Below are 17,425 nucleotides of genomic sequence, written 5' to 3' on the forward strand. Positions count from 1 at the left end.
AGTGGGGGCCAGTACACTTTCATCTGTCTGGTTCTAGCATTTTTCATAAGCTCAAGATGAGAAGGAAATAAAGGGTTCCAGCCTTTTCGGTGGCATCGCCTCCCCCATAAGAGAGTGGATGGAGAGAGGGACTAGCCCTCACCCAGACTTTTCAGCCGCTTTCCTACCGAAGCTACTACTGATTCTTTTGTTTTCTTCTCCCAATTTAGACATGAATCAGTGCCAAAAGCTCTGCAGTTCTTCATTTTAGCGTATGCATCTTTTGGCCCTCTCGGTAACTAGTCACATCACTGAAAGAAGGACCTGAAGCAACTAAAGAGGGGAAGGAGAAAAAAAAAAAATCTCTGTTTGAGACTGCTAGATAATTCACAGGATTAATCGAATGTGAATGTGCCCTCGTGTGCACAGACCCCCTCTTTCCTAATTGGACTCTGAGTGGGTACTTTCAGGCTGAAAGGGTCATTTGTTTTGACTGACTGACTTTTTGGGGCTTTGTGGGGAATTAATATCTTGTACAGATGACTGCCTGTTCCCAGGGCTCTGTACTGAGGCTGTTCATTCATTGATTTGTGCAATAGCACTCTGAGTGTGTGCCATGCTCCTGGTTTGCCTCTGCCTTTTAGTCATGAAGATAAGTGGATAGGAGATGGGTCTCCCTTAAAGACATGGAATTCATGAGGAAAATACACCACCTTGTTTTAGACCTTCAGACCATCTTTCTGTAGCTCACGGGAAGCTTTCACCGAAAGCTTTCATTGTGACATCTTTTTCTTTCTTTTTTTTTTTAAAGATTTATTTATTGATTATATGTAAGTACACTGTAGCTGTCTTCAGACACTCCAGAAGAGGGAGTCAGATCACGTTACGGATGGTTGTGAACCACCATGTGGTTGCTGGGATTTGAACTCCGGACCTTCGGAAGAGCAGTCGGGTGCTCTTACCCACTGAGCCATCTCACCAGCCCCGTGACATCTTTTTCTTAGGCTGTGTGAGAGGCAGTGGCCGTCCAGCAGGGGACGTCATGGGGAGGCATCTCATGTCCAGAGTAGACTGGAAGAGCACCCCTCCAGAGGGTATGGCTTGATCGAATGCTCCACCCCAGGCTTCCCTTTGGAAAACCATGGTGGCTGGTTTGAGGAGCCAAGGATAGAGGAGCCTGACTGAGAAATTCATTGCAGAAGCAATGCTTGTACTCTTTCAAAGTACTGGTGTCAGCTTTAAATTTGTGGGGAATGAGATGGAGAACTTAAAAGAAAGAAAACTTAGGACCCTCTGGGGGGCCAGAAGGAAAAGAGAGCCATGGCCCCATGGGGCTCCATTAAAGGGTGCAGCTTCTTTCCTGACAACAAAACACTGACGGTAACATTACTGCCTTTTAAGTGAGATGGAAGCTATTTATCTACATTCCCAAAGCTTAAGCCATGGGTTTAGTACACCCTGGAATATGGAATTTGATACTTCCTGCCACCTCTGAGGTGTACACACTCCCTGCGTGAGAAGGCTGGCAGGGTAGTTGGATCAGACCAGCACTGCCTCTTATATCCTCATCAAGGCCTCCCCAAATCTCCCTCCTCCAAGGGCAGTGCTGGAAATAGGTCTGCTGCTTCGATGCTTAGTGCCTGTGTGATACACCTGCTCCATAACTGACGGAGGAACAATCAGAGAGTCTCCCTGATTTCACTCAGTTTGACTGAGCTCTGCAAGTTGCTGCCTCCTGCATCAGAACAATAGCCCCAGCTCTACAAAGTCACTAAATACCGATTTTTCTTTGCCCTTCACCACCTTATGTTCCCTCAGGACACTTGGTTTTCTTATCATTGCCTGTTCATGTCACTGGCCCTATAGCCCTCTTAGAGTGGAACAGTAGAAAGGGAAGAATGCCTAGTCCTGTCCACCAGGAATTTCTGCTCATAGCACTCACCACATGCCATACACCATATGCACCCAGAGATAGATGTTGCCTTGGTGACTTGAGTTGTTTAAACAACTGTGGTTAACATGAAATGAACAGCAGCTAACTGTTCTGAAGTTAGCCAGTCATTTTGGCAAAAAAAAACCAACCAACCAACCAACCAACAACAACAACAACTGGCTCAATTAATGCAAAGTGAAATGTTAGAAGTATCATCAAGGATCCCAGGTAGAGCTCAGCATACATTCTTGCAAGAGTTGTTCCACTTTATCAGTAGTGGTTGTGGTCTTGCATGGCTGGTACTGATTGTCACATCAATAAAATTGGTAACTGAAAGAGGGCCCATCAAGTTAAAAGAGCAGAGTAAACCCAGTGCCCAGCACTCACACATAGACTAGCTCACAACCACCTGTAACTCCAGCTCCAGGTCAGTCCTCTCTGAGTGCCCATACTCATATATATGTATAGCCCACAGGCACACCAATACCCGTGATTGGGAATAATAAATCTTTCAAAGGGAGACTCACAAATATTTGCCACTAGAGCAAAGAGAACAAAAACATGAACCCTTCAAGAAAACATGGATGTCAAGTTGCTTTTAAAACGCATTGGTTTTAACATACACCATAGGGTGGTAATAGAGCCCAAGAGTTACATGTTCCCTAGTTTGAGAATCCTTTCTGAATCCCCTATGATGGGAATTTAGTTGGAGAGAGAGTACACTGATGACCTCAGCCGTGTGACGGATGCCATGTTCTGGGTTTCTTGGTTTTTCTGAGCATTCATATTGGGTGCTGTAAATAGTGATAGACTTTTCTGCTCTAGTCTCTGGGGTCAGGGGTAGAACTTGGTCAAACTGTCTTGATTTGCATGGCTAGATCCTTGCTGTAAGAGCAGTTGTATGTTAGGGAAGGAGGGACTCCATTGCTTGATTTTTATTTTAAATTGTTGTTGTTGTTGTTGTTGTATACCACTTGGTCTGAGGTCACCCGGGTTTTAATTTTAAAAGCAAACATATGCACAGTGTGCTGGACAGGATCTAAGTCACAGAAAGCGAGGGACTGCACGGGCTTGAGGTGCAGTAACATCACCAGGAAGAATGAGAAGTTGAGCAGTGTGGGGTGGTGGTCCCTCCTGTGTGGCCTTGTACTTCTTCAGCAGGGACCTGAATAGACATTGACTGCTTAGCTTCCGGGTGCCTCTACACCCACAGATGTCAAGTTCAGTTGGCTAGTTTGGCTGGAAGTCTGTATTCTGACTCTGGCTGTCTGGGTAGTAGAGAGGGGTGCACCCTCTGTTCCAGATTGTTTCCCAGAGTTTCCCCGGTGCGGAGGCTGGAACTTGGGACTTGGTGATTGCCAGGCTGGTACTGAGCCACACACCCCCCAGTCCTGCTTTTCCATAACTTGACATTGGTGAAGCCCTTAGCCATTCCCCTTAGCATTCGTCAAGCTGTCTGCACACTTGGAATACTTTTCATGAACCCTTTGCTGCCCCCCCCCCCCCAGCCTCACCTCAGAGCTCCGTGGTGGCCTTGGCGGCTCTGTGAGATCTACACATAGGGTCCTGCCAGCTCGAGATTCTGCACTAGTTTTCCTAATGAGGGCATTGTTTGCTTTTTAGCCTGCCCCCTTGTTTATAAAATATGCCAAGAGAACCAAACACCCCACTGTTCTCAGTACTTACTTACTTTCCCAAACCAAATGTTTATGTCCTTGAATACTAAACTTGAAGAAAAAGGATTCCTCCTCGTGGGAAAGTGACAATCACTGAGTTCTTTCCCAGCTACAGCCCGAGGCCTGCTTCTCAGAAACTCCGAGCTTATCAGTGACTTTGGGAACTATTCAGACCATGGACGGCAGATCCTCTGTCCTCCGTCTTCCCAGGAAGCCTCTCAGAACAGGCAGGGGTGGCATTCTGAGCACGGTGTGCTCCCAGAATTCAGTGTACATAAGTACGCAGAAAGGAGAGCCAGAGTAAAAACAGTTTTAAAACACTGTCAACTGGACCTGGATACCAGCATGCCTAGCTTTAGCCAACTTGTAGTAGATTCAGGTTGGTCTCGGTAGGTAGCGTACCTCCTTGGCCTCAGTAGCAGGTCCAACGTCACCTAGGAGCTTGCAGACACAGGTTGCATTCCAAGTGACTCAGAACCTGACACCTGTGCTTTCTGGATGCTGACCAAGTGATTCTGATGGAACCAGGTTCCAGGGGCTGACTGCAACAGCCTTGGAGTTCCCCTGGCCCTTCTGACTTGAATCACAGTTTTTATCTGCCCACGGGTTGTGTTCTGAACACAATGACCATCTTCCTGTGGTTTTTTTCCCCCAGAGGAGTGACTTTTCCGTGTTACCTTTGCTAGACTACTTAAAACCGTAAGTTGAAGCCATCATGAAAGGTGTGCTGCAGCCCACGTTGTTTATGCAAGGAAGAGACTAACATGGTATTTTGGTCTGGTCTGCAGGGAAAAGGTGTATGGAGTTTCCACAGTCCTTTCCCCCTTAGACACATGCTGTCAGTCAGACTGTATCTGGTAGATTTGGGTGTGTGGCAGTTTACACTTAACCATTTGCAAAGCCATCGCTGCTACTAACTCAAGTTTCGTTGCTAGTTTGTTCCAAGTGAGACAACACGAGTTTGAGGTGAGTTCTGTTCTGATCGATACCTATCTGTGTTTGTCAGTTGGTGGACGAGTGAGTCGAGAATTAAATTATACCCGCCAGAAGATAGGAGAAGAGGCTATGTTTAATCCTCAACTCATGATACAGACTCCAAAAGAAGAAGGCGCTAATGTTCTGACCACAGAGGCTCTCCTGCAACACCTGGACTCAGCACTCCAGGCCAGTCGTGTGCACGTCTACATGTATAACAGGTAAGGCCCTGTGTCACCTGCACAGGTACAGCAGGTAGGCCCCTTGTTTCCATAAATAATGTTGCCTTTGGATTACTGGATTAGTTCCAGCAGTTTTCTGTTAACCTTTAGAAACCAAGGTTTCACAGATAATAATCCCCAGTGCTACCACTGAACATTTCCCCATCTTGATTTGTTTTATAGAGTTCAATAGTGAAATAGATAGTACACATTGAATATTCCTTATCCAAGGCTCTTGGGACCCGGAAGTGTCTCAAACATTTAAAATTTTATTTTAAGAGTATTTCCATGTAGGTAATAATATATTGGGGGCAAGATTAAAGACTGAAGACAGGATTGACATATGTCTCAGTATTTTAATATTTATTTTTGTGTGTAAAATGGAGTTTCATGGTATAGAATGTCCTACTTGTGGTACCACGTTGGTGTCAAAAAGTTTCAGATTCTCGCTCTTTTCAGATGTTGAGCTTTCAGATTGGAGATGTGCTCAAACTTTTTTTTTTTTTAATGTGTATGAATATTTGCCTGCATGTGTGTCTGTGTGCCACACGTGGGCAGTCTGGAACTGGAGTTAAGAGAGGGTGAGTGGCCATGTGGGTTGAGAACCAAACCCAGGTCACCTGCAAGAATGACAAGTCCTCTTAACCTCTGAGCCTTCTCTCCTGCCGCTATAATGTATTTTGAATGAGTATCTTGGTGTGGTCCACAAGTGAATATGATTCTATTGCGGGACTTCTTACCTGGGCTATATCTCATTTGCTTAAGTTTTTTCCCCCTAAATTGAATATAATGTTAACTTGGTAAATTATCTCTTACTGAACCTTTCTTTGGAGCAGTTACGTTTTGTGTAGCCTCAGTCAACAATGGGTAGGGCCAAGAGGGGGATGACAGGGACGATGAAGAGAAGAATTCAATTGGTCGCAAAGCAAATGGAGGGGTGAGCATTGAGTCTCTCTGGGATGTCTGAGTGAGGTAGATTCATAATAAGAGAGTTTTAAAACAAAATTAACATCTCTTTTTTTTTCTTAATACATCCATACTGTCTAGTACTTTAAAATAGGAGCCAAACATATACCTGGCCCATTGTTGAGTAGGGCAAGGTCAGATATTTGTAGAAAAAGGGATTGGGAAATAGTGTTCAGTGTAGAGTAACTGTCTGGTCTAGATGGGAAAGTTTGCTGTCAGAGGCCCTGTGGAGAACCTGGTCTCCCAGGGTTATTCCACACTCATATGCTAAGACCTGCCTATTCTGAAGCACTTGTCCGCTCTATGCTTCAGGACAAGATTTAAGGCTCTGTGAAGTAAACTAAGGTGGACTCAGAGTTATACATAGGCGAGAACCCTTGTGCAGTGAGCACTGGCGTATTTTAGGTGAAAAAATATGAAAACGAGAATAAATGGAGTGTTTGTCCAAGGTCAAAGATCAAGCCGGGTTTCAAATGCTGTTTTCTGGATCCATGCCCGATGAACAATCAGTGGGTATCTTTCTCAAACAAATGCAGAGATTCAGCTGCTCAGGTGGCACTGAAGACCCACTTATATTGGGGTGTGTGTATGTGTGTGTGTGTGCACATGCGAGACACATAGAGCACTTACCTGATCGGTGGGTTGATAAGTGTTGGAGGGGGAGAGATAGGTGGATGAATGAATGAATGATACCAGGGAGAGAAATACAGTCAGCACAGGTAGAAACAGACAAAGCCAGGCATGAACAGGGCCCACCCTTCATACACCAGGTACCAGGTAAGACTGGAGCCAGGGCTCTACATAAGGGTTGTTTTCACCAGCATTAGGCAAAGAAAACTTCTGATTAGCAGGAAGGTAGAGGTTTGAAAGGGCACTAATAGAAAGATGGAAAAGTCCTAGAAGAAAGTATAGGGAAGAAGATGCAAAGTATCAAAAATGCCCTTGGGAGAAGACAGGTCTCCCTGAGGAGACCAATAAAATATAACTGGTGGAGGTAGGGGGTAGTTTTTATTTTCATTCCTTCGATTTCTTTCCAAATATCCTTTTATTTTTGAGTAAAGTGTCTTTCCCTAAACACGTTGAGAAAGCCATGGGTTTGCAGAACACTCTCTGAGAGAGATACTAAAACCAAATTAATTTGTGGTCCATGCATTTAATGTCCTGTCTACTAGACAGGGATTCCTGTCTACCTGGTGGAGGTTGTTTATAACAGTAAGAGCAGGAAAGTTTGTTTCGAATATGACCAAAAATAACATAAGCTGGTAAAAAAGAGAAAAAGACAAGCCAGTACTACTCTCCCACCTGAGTCTATCCCAGCACACGCCGTACTAGCTCAAGCTCCGCCTATTTTGAATTTGTGATAATTCCACTGGATTGCTGCAGGTTGTTTAATGTGTGTGGAAAAGCAGATTAATGGTGTAAACAAGATTATTGGTAGAACACTTAAGGAAACAAGACTTCAAGTACTTCGGTAGCATTCATTTACATAAACACCCCACATCTTAATTACGATCCAGTGTTATCTATTCATTAAAGCGGGGCTTGCCGGCTTTCTCCTTGGCAAAAGCTCTGCTGGTTTTGACAGATGCTTCAGCGTGATCGAAATTACAGCCTTTTGCTAAGTCCCGTTGTTCCTGTTTTAAGCTCATTTCCTTGCAGTAAGAAGCATTTTTGTTTTAGTTTTTTTTAATTTCTCTTCACTTTCCATCCCAATAGGCAATGGAAGTTGGAACATTTGTGCTACAAATCAGGGGAACTTATCACGGAGACAGGTTACATGGATCAGGTACATGATTTTCTTGTTTGCAGAGAGGGGAAAGTGTTCAGAATTTCTGGAAACCACCCAAGCGAGCAGCGAGTGTGAGCCTAAAGCACCCCTATTGTTTTTTGCTTTGACAGATAATAGAATACCTTTACCCTTGCTTAATCATTACACCTTTGGACTGCTTCTGGGAAGGGGCAAAGCTACAGTCCGGGACAGCATACCTCCTGTAAGTGCACCCTCAGCGTCCAGCCGCCAGGCTCAGTGACAGTTTCCGGTGTGGCTTATCATTGTTTATTCTGTTTCAGTTTTGGACAACTGAAATAAAAACATTGAAATTCCATGCGCATTTTTTTGAGTGAATGGTGGGGGGGGGAGGGGATTTCAGCAGAATGTTTTTTTTTTCCTCTTTTCAGAAACAGTTCTGTAGGCATCATTAGATTTCATTCACTTTTACCAACCTATTTATATGCAAATAAAATGCAAATCATTGCACAGTCTGTACAATTTTTTAAAAACTCTTTATAAAATGCTCGTAGTTATGCAGACCAGCACTCAGACATTGAAGAAGATAATTTATTACTGGGTTCTTGTCACAAGGAAATACTTCAGCTAAGGTTCAAGATATTCCTGCAGAGAAAAATATGGACTCTACTTTGGATCATGGTAATGATGTTTAAGCGGGGAAATGCGCTGTCTATAAAGACCATGATAAGGGATGCTTCGTAGCTCAGCAGTTAGGAATTGCATACACCACACCATTTAAAGAACGATGGTTACTCGGTGTAGACTTTCTTCAGCTAATTATGCGAGAGTTAGTGCTTGGGTTATTGTTTCCGTCCTGACCCGCACATATATGCAAAAGCAATTTGCAGTGGCCATCCCCTGACCTTCAGTGTACAGTTTTAGATGGGAAATAAGGGGTTTTGTGTTTTCTGGTTGGGAGACTCTGAATAATGACTTCAGCCTGGTTAAGCAGCTACAGTACGGTTTGAACCACATAACAGGCAGCCAAAAGCCTTTCTGGTCTGTCAACAGCACAGTTTCCAAAGTGAGTGGGGGGTTGGGAGTGGCTGTGATAGTGGTAATGGTAGAGTCCCCGGGGGGCTTGCCCACCCCACTGCCAACCTGTGAGAGGGACCTCGTAAGAATGATTGTTAAAGGTAACAGATAAAATACTTGGATTGGTCACATTTAAAAAGCGGTTTTTAAGCAGGCAGGTGCTAACAATAATACTGTGATCCATTCTTTTGGTTTTTCACTTTGGATCTTGCTGTTCTGCTCAGAAGAACCCATCCCTCCCACCACCAGCTAATTTTTTTTTAAAGGTATCAAATACTATATTAGGGGATTAAGATTGTCTGTTGGTTCCATTAATTTGCAAGCCCTGCTTGCCATCCTCAGCCATGGATTCTTTTCCTGACTTAAGTTTGCCAGTGGCTTTACTGGGAAAGAACTTTTATATTTTCTCCTTTCCTTTATACTCAGACCCCAGAGTTTTGCTTTAATAAGCCTGTGTTGCGCAAATGCAGCCATGTGCCCTCCTGCCTGTCTGAGCCACATTTTTCATGGCCTCACCTCTAATTTCTTTCGCAGAGGTAAGCCTCCTTTACGGTGGACAAACTTTGACCCCTTGGAATTCCTAGAAGAGTTAAAGAAAATAAACTACCAAGTGGACAGCTGGGAGGAAATGCTGAATAAAGCCGAAGTTGGCCATGGGTACATGGACCGGCCTTGCCTCAACCCAGCCGACCCAGATTGCCCTGCCACAGCCCCTAACAAAAATTCAACCAAAGTGAGTTTCCAGAGAGCTGGGGGGTCGGGGGGGGGGGAAGAGGGGGGAAGCCTTTTCTGTTTTCACTTGCAGTTCTCTCTATGATTTTCATCCTGAAGATTTCGTTTGGTGGTGACTTTTGTTCCTTTTTAATTTGGTGTATGGAACTAAGGTTGTTCACAGAGCTGAGTTTTGCTGTAAGATTTAGCATAGCCCTCATTAGTCTTGCTATTAATGTTTTCTCTGAAACAAACAAGCCCTTAACGCACTGGATCTTAACAAGGCATGTGACCTGCCTACTAATTCCCATAATTATGCGACTGTCTTTTCATTACAGCCTCTTGATGTGGCCCTTGTTTTGAATGGTGGATGTCAAGGTTTATCCAGGAAGTATATGCATTGGCAGGAGGAGTTGATTGTGGGTGGTACCGTCAAGAATGCCACTGGAAAACTTGTCAGGTAATCCAGCAGAGTACCCCCCACTCTAGCCTGTGCCCCGTTTCTTGTACACAGGCCTTTGGACTCATGTAAATCTTAGCTAGCTGTCCAGTTCATTGAACCTTGGGGAGCAGTAGCATACCAGACCAGCTTGCAAAGAGATCTCGTGGGCAAGGTTTTTCTAGAATGGGTTTGTAGTTTTCATCAGAGCGGTAGCTATTGATGTCGAGGTTTTGGAAGGTCTGCCCTTACATAGACTAATGGGATAAGAAAATCTAGTATTAGTGTACGACGAGTTGAGGGGTAGGAGCTGATCTGTGTCACTCACCTGTTAAGAGTCAAAGACCAGGAACAGCAGGCAAGGCAAGAGTTGGCCTCTGTGCAGCCAGGATTCCAGTCAGTCAAGTGTCAGGTGTTTCGTCTGAGGTTTCTCCCTCGGGACACTGTCTCTGGGATTTCTGCACAGAGAGAGTGTGTGGCTGAACCCAGTGTATCTGGTCAAGCTATCTACTCCCCTCTCCTTCCTGTTTCATGGAATAGGAACTGAGAAAGGAAATTGCTTATTAATTTAATTTTGGGGTCTATCTGTAAAAGGTTTGTAAGGTTACACCTTTAATATGGTACATCAATCTATTAAATACAATAGCCATCCTGGTCTTGTTTGAATGAAAACATGTGCACACAGAGGAGGCAAGAAGTCTGAGGGGGAACTGGGGATACTTGCTTGGGACTTCACATTGCACACACTGCTTGGCTGCAGTGCTGACCTTCCTTCTGTCCATTCACCTTGACACAGCGCTCACGCCCTGCAAACCATGTTCCAGTTAATGACTCCCAAGCAAATGTATGAACACTTCAGGGGCTACGACTATGTCTCTCACATCAACTGGAATGAAGACAGGGCAGCCGCCATCCTGGAAGCCTGGCAGAGGACTTACGTGGAGGTGAGCCCCTGCCTAGAAATCAGGACAACTTGTAACTAAGTCCAGTCTTCCTGTCCTATTGAAACATTGTTTCCCGTTAGGTTTAGTGGGATTTTTGTTTGTTGTTTAGTCTTAATTGTGCAGCCCAAGCAGTCTCATAATTGCTGTCCTCCTGCCTCAGCCTCCTGATTGCTGGGATTACACCACTGAACTCAGCCTCCATCTTTTCAATACAGATTTTAATTCTAAGCACTGCATGAAATGCAAGCTTGATTTTCTTTATCCAGCAATTGGAAGTTTTGGGAGTGGTGTCTGAAGAGACACTCCTTCTTAGTTGGGGTTCCCTGAAACATGCCTAGTAACTATTGTAGACCTCAGAGCCCAAGCATAACAGTGCAAAAGGGGGAGGGGGAAACCCACACTGGGTGAACAAGAAAAGGTGTCTGGAAAACATTAGCAAAACAGAATCTATTCACAGCTGCAGGCCCCTTGGTCAGGTCATGTGACAGAAGGCTAGCCTTTGTTTCCCCAAGCAGTGACCTCTATGGAGCTGCCTGTGACCTTTTGAAAGTGGCCAGCAAATGAAGTGGGGGGGGGAGGTGGAATTTATAAGAATGAGTTGTTTTGGATTAAGGGAACAATCATCTGGCTGTGGAGCAAGGAGTACCTTAGAGTTACAAAGTAAAACACTCTGGGTGACCACAGACCGCCTGCCCTCCCTTGAGCACAGCAGCCCTCACTGTCAAAAGCAGGTTTCTCTTCCCTCAACCTCTGTCCACTTGAGTTACGTGGGACCTCGTGTTGATGTATCAGCAAACTGTTCGAGGCACATGGTGGTGTTCCCCAAGTCTGTGCTCTTGTTGCTTTGGCTCCCGGGAATTTAGCTTTGTCTTGTGACCACAGGTGGTTCATCAAAGTGTCGCCCCAAACTCCACTCAAAAAGTGCTTTCCTTCACCACCACGACCCTGGACGACATCCTAAAATCCTTCTCCGATGTCAGTGTCATCCGAGTGGCCAGTGGCTACCTACTGATGGTAATTCTGGGCTCCCATGGGTTGGTTTGTAATTTTACTTTGAGGTACCTGTTTTTTAACTGCCCCCAACATAAAAGTATGCCCAAGACGGCTCAGCCTTGAAGGATTTTAGAAGTGGTCCCCACCCTGTTGTGTGGTGTTCATAGTGTAAAGTTTTGTCTTTGGAGTCGATAGGTTCTGCCTTTGGATGTGGGGCCATGGGTGGGTAAAACGTTCGAATTGTTACACATTCTAATGTTTGGCTCTTGTTTTGTGTCCTCCCCTTCCCTCTCTCCGATTCCCTTTTGTCCCCTTCCCCCAATCATTCTGCTTGCAGCTTGCCTATGCCTGTTTAACCATGCTGCGCTGGGACTGCTCCAAGTCCCAGGGTGCCGTGGGGCTGGCTGGCGTCCTGTTGGTTGCGCTGTCAGTGGCTGCAGGATTGGGCCTCTGCTCCTTGATTGGCATTTCTTTTAATGCTGCGACAACTCAGGTACTTCAGGGGCCATTCGTTGCTGTCCTCTGGCCAACACACCTTTCCTGGCCTGCTGGCCCCTTCATGTCTATCTTACCTAAAGAGTTTGTAAAACCTTTTCTGTAAGGGAAAGGGGAGGGCTGGCTTTCAGTAGACCCATCTGATCTATGGGCTAAAAGCCTGGAGAGCTGGTGAAATGGGTCAGTGGGTAAAGGCACTTGCCCTACAAACCTGGTGATCTGAGTTCAGTCTTTAGAGCCCACATAAAGATAGAAAGAAAGGACTCTACAAAATTGACCTTTGACCTTTGATTTGTCATGTGGCGGCATATACACGTATATTAACAATGCTTTTTTTTTTTTTTTAATTCCAGGGATGTTCTTGGTAGATAGAGATATTTAATTAGAACAGTTTGTATCATTTACTCAAACTCTGACTCTCATACTCTAGTAGGCATTAGAATCCTTTAAAACAAAGATGACTAGGCCCAGTCTGCGAGAAGGCACAATCTTAAATTCTCAGCATTTCTCACTGCTGGTCCAGGGGGTCACTAGGAACTAGAGCTTTAGGTATGAGTTAGCTAGCTTTTCACTTTTAATTCTAAAACAAGTGCTTGTACCTGGACCTCAGAAATAGACGCTTTTGTGGATGCAGACCATCAGATAAGTAGGATATCCACCAGATTGGCATAAGCTCCCCCTTGGCATCTGTAGGGCTCTGGCCTCAACGTTTCCCTGTGAGATCTTACCTGGTCACTGCTGTCGTTGCCTGTTTCTGTAGGTTTTGCCGTTTCTTGCTCTTGGTGTTGGTGTGGACGATGTCTTCCTCCTGGCCCATGCATTCAGTGAAACAGGACAGAATAAGAGGATTCCATTTGAGGTAAAAGCAGGGGAAAGCATAATGTTTGGGAGACATCAAAGCCCACTCATTTCCTTAGCATTTGTCCTGTAGTTTTCCCACCATCTGGTCCATCCCAAGTCCAATGTCACCGTGAGAGATGCCGAGAGCCCCACTTAGGGTGCCCATGGACATGTGGGTGCCTTGGCAGAATGCTTCGTGTTCCTAGGCCATCCCTTCCCAAAGCCCACCTTTGCTTCTGTCATTTTCTTTGGCTATGCATTTGCGTTTAAATAATCATTGTCTTGAGCTTTCTGATTGGGGCAATGGTGACCATGAGGGAGGAACCCACAGGACCCAGTGTTGGGGTCAAGGTGGTTGGGACCTTTCCCTGCCTCAGGCGTGGTATATCCAAGTATTAGAAACCACTGCCATATGCTTTAAGGGGCAGCTAGGACAGACTACAGTCCTCAGCACTGTGGCTTGTCATCCCCAGGACAGGACTGGGGAGTGCCTCAAGCGCACCGGAGCCAGCGTGGCCCTCACCTCCATCAGCAATGTCACCGCCTTCTTCATGGCCGCATTGATCCCTATCCCTGCCCTGCGAGCGTTCTCCCTCCAGGTGAGTTTACCATGGGCAGATCCCTGTCTGTGGCTTGGCTGTTCAGCATCCTTGCTCTGCTCTATTAGAGTTCAGCATTTAGGTTACAAATCAGGTGCATGGCAGCAGCATTTGGGTCTTGGTGCTGCTGGGTGGGTACTCCAAGGCATGACCTTGGCACTCCTTCCTTCCAAAACAGGCTCCAAGGTTCTTTGCCTTCTTAGACCTTATTATCCAGATGCTGTTAACCTGTGGAACTGTACTGTGCAGTTTAGGTCAGTGGGGCCAAGCATACTCCTTAGTGTCCTTGTTGGCTGGCTTCTACTTCTAGACTACTCCCCTTCCAGTCACCTCATATCTCCCTTCCCTAAACAGCTCCGTCCCCACCTCAAGACCTTAGAAGACCCTACTGGTGTATGTCGATAGGGTTGTCTGAACCCTGGGCCTGGCAGTTACTGTCACTCACACTGTGTAACGGTGTTTTAGCCACTTGGCTATGTACTACAAGGGCATCTCTTGGGGATCGTGTTTGCCACTGCCTTTTCCTTTGTTGGCCTTTTGCATTCTCTCCTGTACCTTTGGTTCCTTACTCCTTAGGCTGCTTATGCAAGCTTAGAGTGCCTGCCACTCACCATGTGTAAGGGCTGTGTTGCTGGTCTTATTTCTCTACCCACTTGCTCCCAGCCATGGAGCTCTCATACCCAGGCAGTCAGCCTGAAGAGTCTGTTTCCAGGTGTGAGGGGGCAGCTGTGAGCCACATACCTAGTAGTTGTGGTAGTCCGTAGCAAGCCAGAAGTGGTCACTGTAGCAGAGGAAGCAGGCTCTCATGTAGTTGATGACACAGCAGAAGGTAATTGAATTAAGGTCAAGTCTTTAAAGCGACAGCTGAAGAGAACGTTTGTCTCCATTTTCCTTAGGGTAGGATCTACAACTGCTGCTCGAAGAAATCCCTTGAATGTGTTTGTGTGAAACTGTTGTTAAGTTTGTACTCCTCCATGCTACCTGCTCAGGTGCTAGTAAGGACTATGATCAGGAAGAAAAGGTGACAAATGATCTTGTGTTCCCATTTATACTCTTGGATACACATTTGTCACTTACGTAGAAACAATCCCTTAGGTGTTTGAACTTCGTCTCCCTGCCTGCTGTGAGCGAGGTGCAAGCCCTCCTTAACATTTAGGGTAAGTGCTGAGACTATGAGAAGAGTCTCTGTCAGTCACAAGCACCGACTCCTGAGGAGGAAAAGAGCATCAGAAAGAGGCTTATTATAAATGTTTATGAAAACAGAGATAAGAGTCGGTTAGTGAAGTCAGATCTGCTTCTGGACAGAGACCCAAGGAAATGAAAATAGCCAAGTGCTCTATAATAGGAAAAATAAGGGAAAGATACCCCTGGTCTTGGTGGTACCGCTAGCCTTTTGGGAGGCTGTTTTGCACAGGCATGTGTCTGTTGCATGCTCTTGTGTCTGCTCTTGTTCATGTGCAGCTGACTCTGGAATGGCAATGGTCCTGGAGTCCTTTAATAATGGGACCCTCTCTGTTCACGCTGTCCTTTCCACTGCCTGTCCCCTTGCTGTGCGCTCCCTGCTCTGCTCTGTCAGCTCGCACACACGTCTTCTTTCCCTCATTCTCTCTCTCCTCTCCACTTAGTACTGATGGTTCATCAAGGCAAACTCTCCTCCCTTATTGGTATCCCACGGTGTGGTCTCTGAAAGCTACGTTGAGTTTTCCCTGAGGATAGCCTTTTAGAAAATCCAGTACGCTAAGTTCTCCCAAGGTAAGCACCTTACAGAGACAAAAAATAAAAAATAAAATAAAATAAAATAAATAGTTCTTTGCATTTTGGGGTCTGTCAGAGCACCCAGAGAGATTCTGTGCTGCGATGAAACGTGTAACGTTTGGATTTTTCCTTGTGAAACTTTAGAGATTTTTTTTTTAACCCTGACTTAAATCATAGGGTTCCCACTCTCAAATATCTTTCACTGATCAGCCTTCACTGTGGTGTTAGTTCCTCAGTGAAAACCCCCAAACCAAGATCTTTACCCATTCTAATGATCAAGGGCTGCTTTTTAATTGTCACTGTCTCTCTCTTACTGTCTTTCTCTCTGTCTCTCTGTGTGTATGTGTGGGAGAGAGAGAGAGAGAGAGAGAGAGAGAATGAGAGAGAATGAGAGAGAGAGAATGAGAGAGAGAGAATGAGAATGTGTGAGTGTTATATGCTCATGTGCATATGTGCCAGAGCAGGACATCAGGTGTGAGCCTCCATTACTTTTTGACTTGAAAAAAGGGTCTTTCACTGAACCAGAGGCTTTTCAGCCACCTGGGTCAGCTGGCCAGTAAACTCCTGCTAGTTTCCTGTCTCCATCCCAGTGCTGGGATTATAGACATGGGAAGTAGCACACTGTTCAGCTTTGTATGTGGATGCTAAGAATTGGTTCTATTCAAAACGTTCCCTGGGAAGATGCAGCACACACATCTACTCACAGCACACAGGGACCCTATGACAGAGCCAAGTATAGATACCACCAAAACCCAACATGGTGAACCAATGACTTTTATTGGGTTTACTTATGGGAGTATGGGTGAGGGGGCTATTTACAGGGGCAGCAAGACTTGAAGTCATAGTTAGAACCGCATTACCAAAGCTTACACCAGTGTGCATGAAAGCTCGCAAAGGTGGGAACCTAGAGGACATTGCACAGCCTGCCCAAAGCTCAACAAGTTGGAGAGGGTTTCTGCTTCTTCCAGGCAGCTGATCTGGTCTCAAACTTTTTTGTCTGAAAGTCTTCTTTGGAGCCTGACTCTGCTGGTCAGTTTCAGGGACTTGCTGAAGCCATCTTGAGTTGTTTACTTTCCTGTTTAAAGAGCTTCCTGAAGGATACAATGTTTCAGATTTGGAAGAAACGGTTACACAACAAAAATTGAACTCAGGTCCTCAGGTTTTCAGAGTGACTGACTGCTCTTACCTACTGGGTCACCTCCCTATTCTTCCACTCCTTTCTGTTTGTGGTAGGGACATTAAAACCCAAAACCCCACAAAGAAGTAAGTAGTCTACCACCAAACTACACCCTTACCCAGTAAAAGGGTTTACGCTAGGGCCCTGCCATAGGTGCCTCAGCTGGGCCGCAGTGGATAATGGAGACAGCTTTTCTAAGTAGATTTCCCACATCCTGGTTACTGTGGGAACGCAATGGGTGCACACTGACATCTGGTCTCCCATATCTGTCCCAGAACTGAGTAGCTTGAGTCAGGATTGTCTCTCCTGTCCTGTGTCTTCCAACCATGTATCCTGTCTCTTCCTTGTTCCTCGTGGACCTGTTTTCATCTTCTAAACCCTTCTCAGGAAGCCTTTTTGGACTAGACACACTGTACACCCCAACCCACGAGCACTCTCTCTCTAAGCCACTGGGAACATCTCAGTCTGGGGTGTGAGTTGTTTGAGGCTGGAAAGGCATGTTGTCCGTGCTTCTCCAGCAGCCAGCACAGTGGGATGTGTGTCCTAGTGTTCCAGTCTCAGTGCTGGCAGGAACTTCTCACACTTACATGCTACTTCATAAGGAAGTCTTCAGAGCCCTGCATATGCATTTGAGCCATAGTTAACCTGTTCTGTGGAAATTGATGAGGTCCTTTTACAGTCACCTCAGGAAAGGGCATGTAGAAGATTTGGCTGTTTTATGGCTTTGTAGACTTAACAGGGGACTCTTTATTGAAGGGTTTCTCTCCTGGCTTGCTGTTTTACCTGGAACATAAACCCACACTTCCTTCAAAAAGCCCTTTGTGAAGTGTCTCTTGGTTGTTAACTTTCGGTACCAGTGATGGCTAGGCTTCCTCTCCTCACCCCAATCCATCTTCCT

The 17,425-nt window shown here is 45.6% G+C and overlaps 1 protein-coding gene across 3 annotated transcripts in view; it reads left to right on the plus strand.

Moving 5' to 3' along the window:
* Window positions 1-17,425, plus strand: part of Ptch1 (patched 1) — a 64,431-nt gene that overhangs the window by 20,479 nt on the left and 26,527 nt on the right. For all 3 annotated transcript variants that reach the window (XM_029468245.2, XM_029468244.2, XM_029468246.2), the window contains exons 3-12: window positions 4,595-4,784; window positions 7,467-7,536; window positions 7,650-7,741; window positions 9,109-9,307; window positions 9,624-9,745; window positions 10,521-10,668; window positions 11,551-11,682; window positions 11,999-12,154; window positions 12,917-13,015; window positions 13,470-13,595. In XM_029468245.2, coding sequence (XP_029324105.1) covers window positions 4,595-4,784; window positions 7,467-7,536; window positions 7,650-7,741; window positions 9,109-9,307; window positions 9,624-9,745; window positions 10,521-10,668; window positions 11,551-11,682; window positions 11,999-12,154; window positions 12,917-13,015; window positions 13,470-13,595 — 1,334 coding nt within the window. The remainder of the gene's footprint in view (window positions 1-4,594; window positions 4,785-7,466; window positions 7,537-7,649; window positions 7,742-9,108; window positions 9,308-9,623; window positions 9,746-10,520; window positions 10,669-11,550; window positions 11,683-11,998; window positions 12,155-12,916; window positions 13,016-13,469; window positions 13,596-17,425) is intronic.

This window comes from Mus caroli, unplaced genomic scaffold (genome assembly GCF_978045245.1).
Source record: "Mus caroli unplaced genomic scaffold, Mus_caroli_1 scaffold_15, whole genome shotgun sequence".
Classification (NCBI taxonomy): domain Eukaryota; kingdom Metazoa; phylum Chordata; class Mammalia; order Rodentia; family Muridae; genus Mus; species Mus caroli.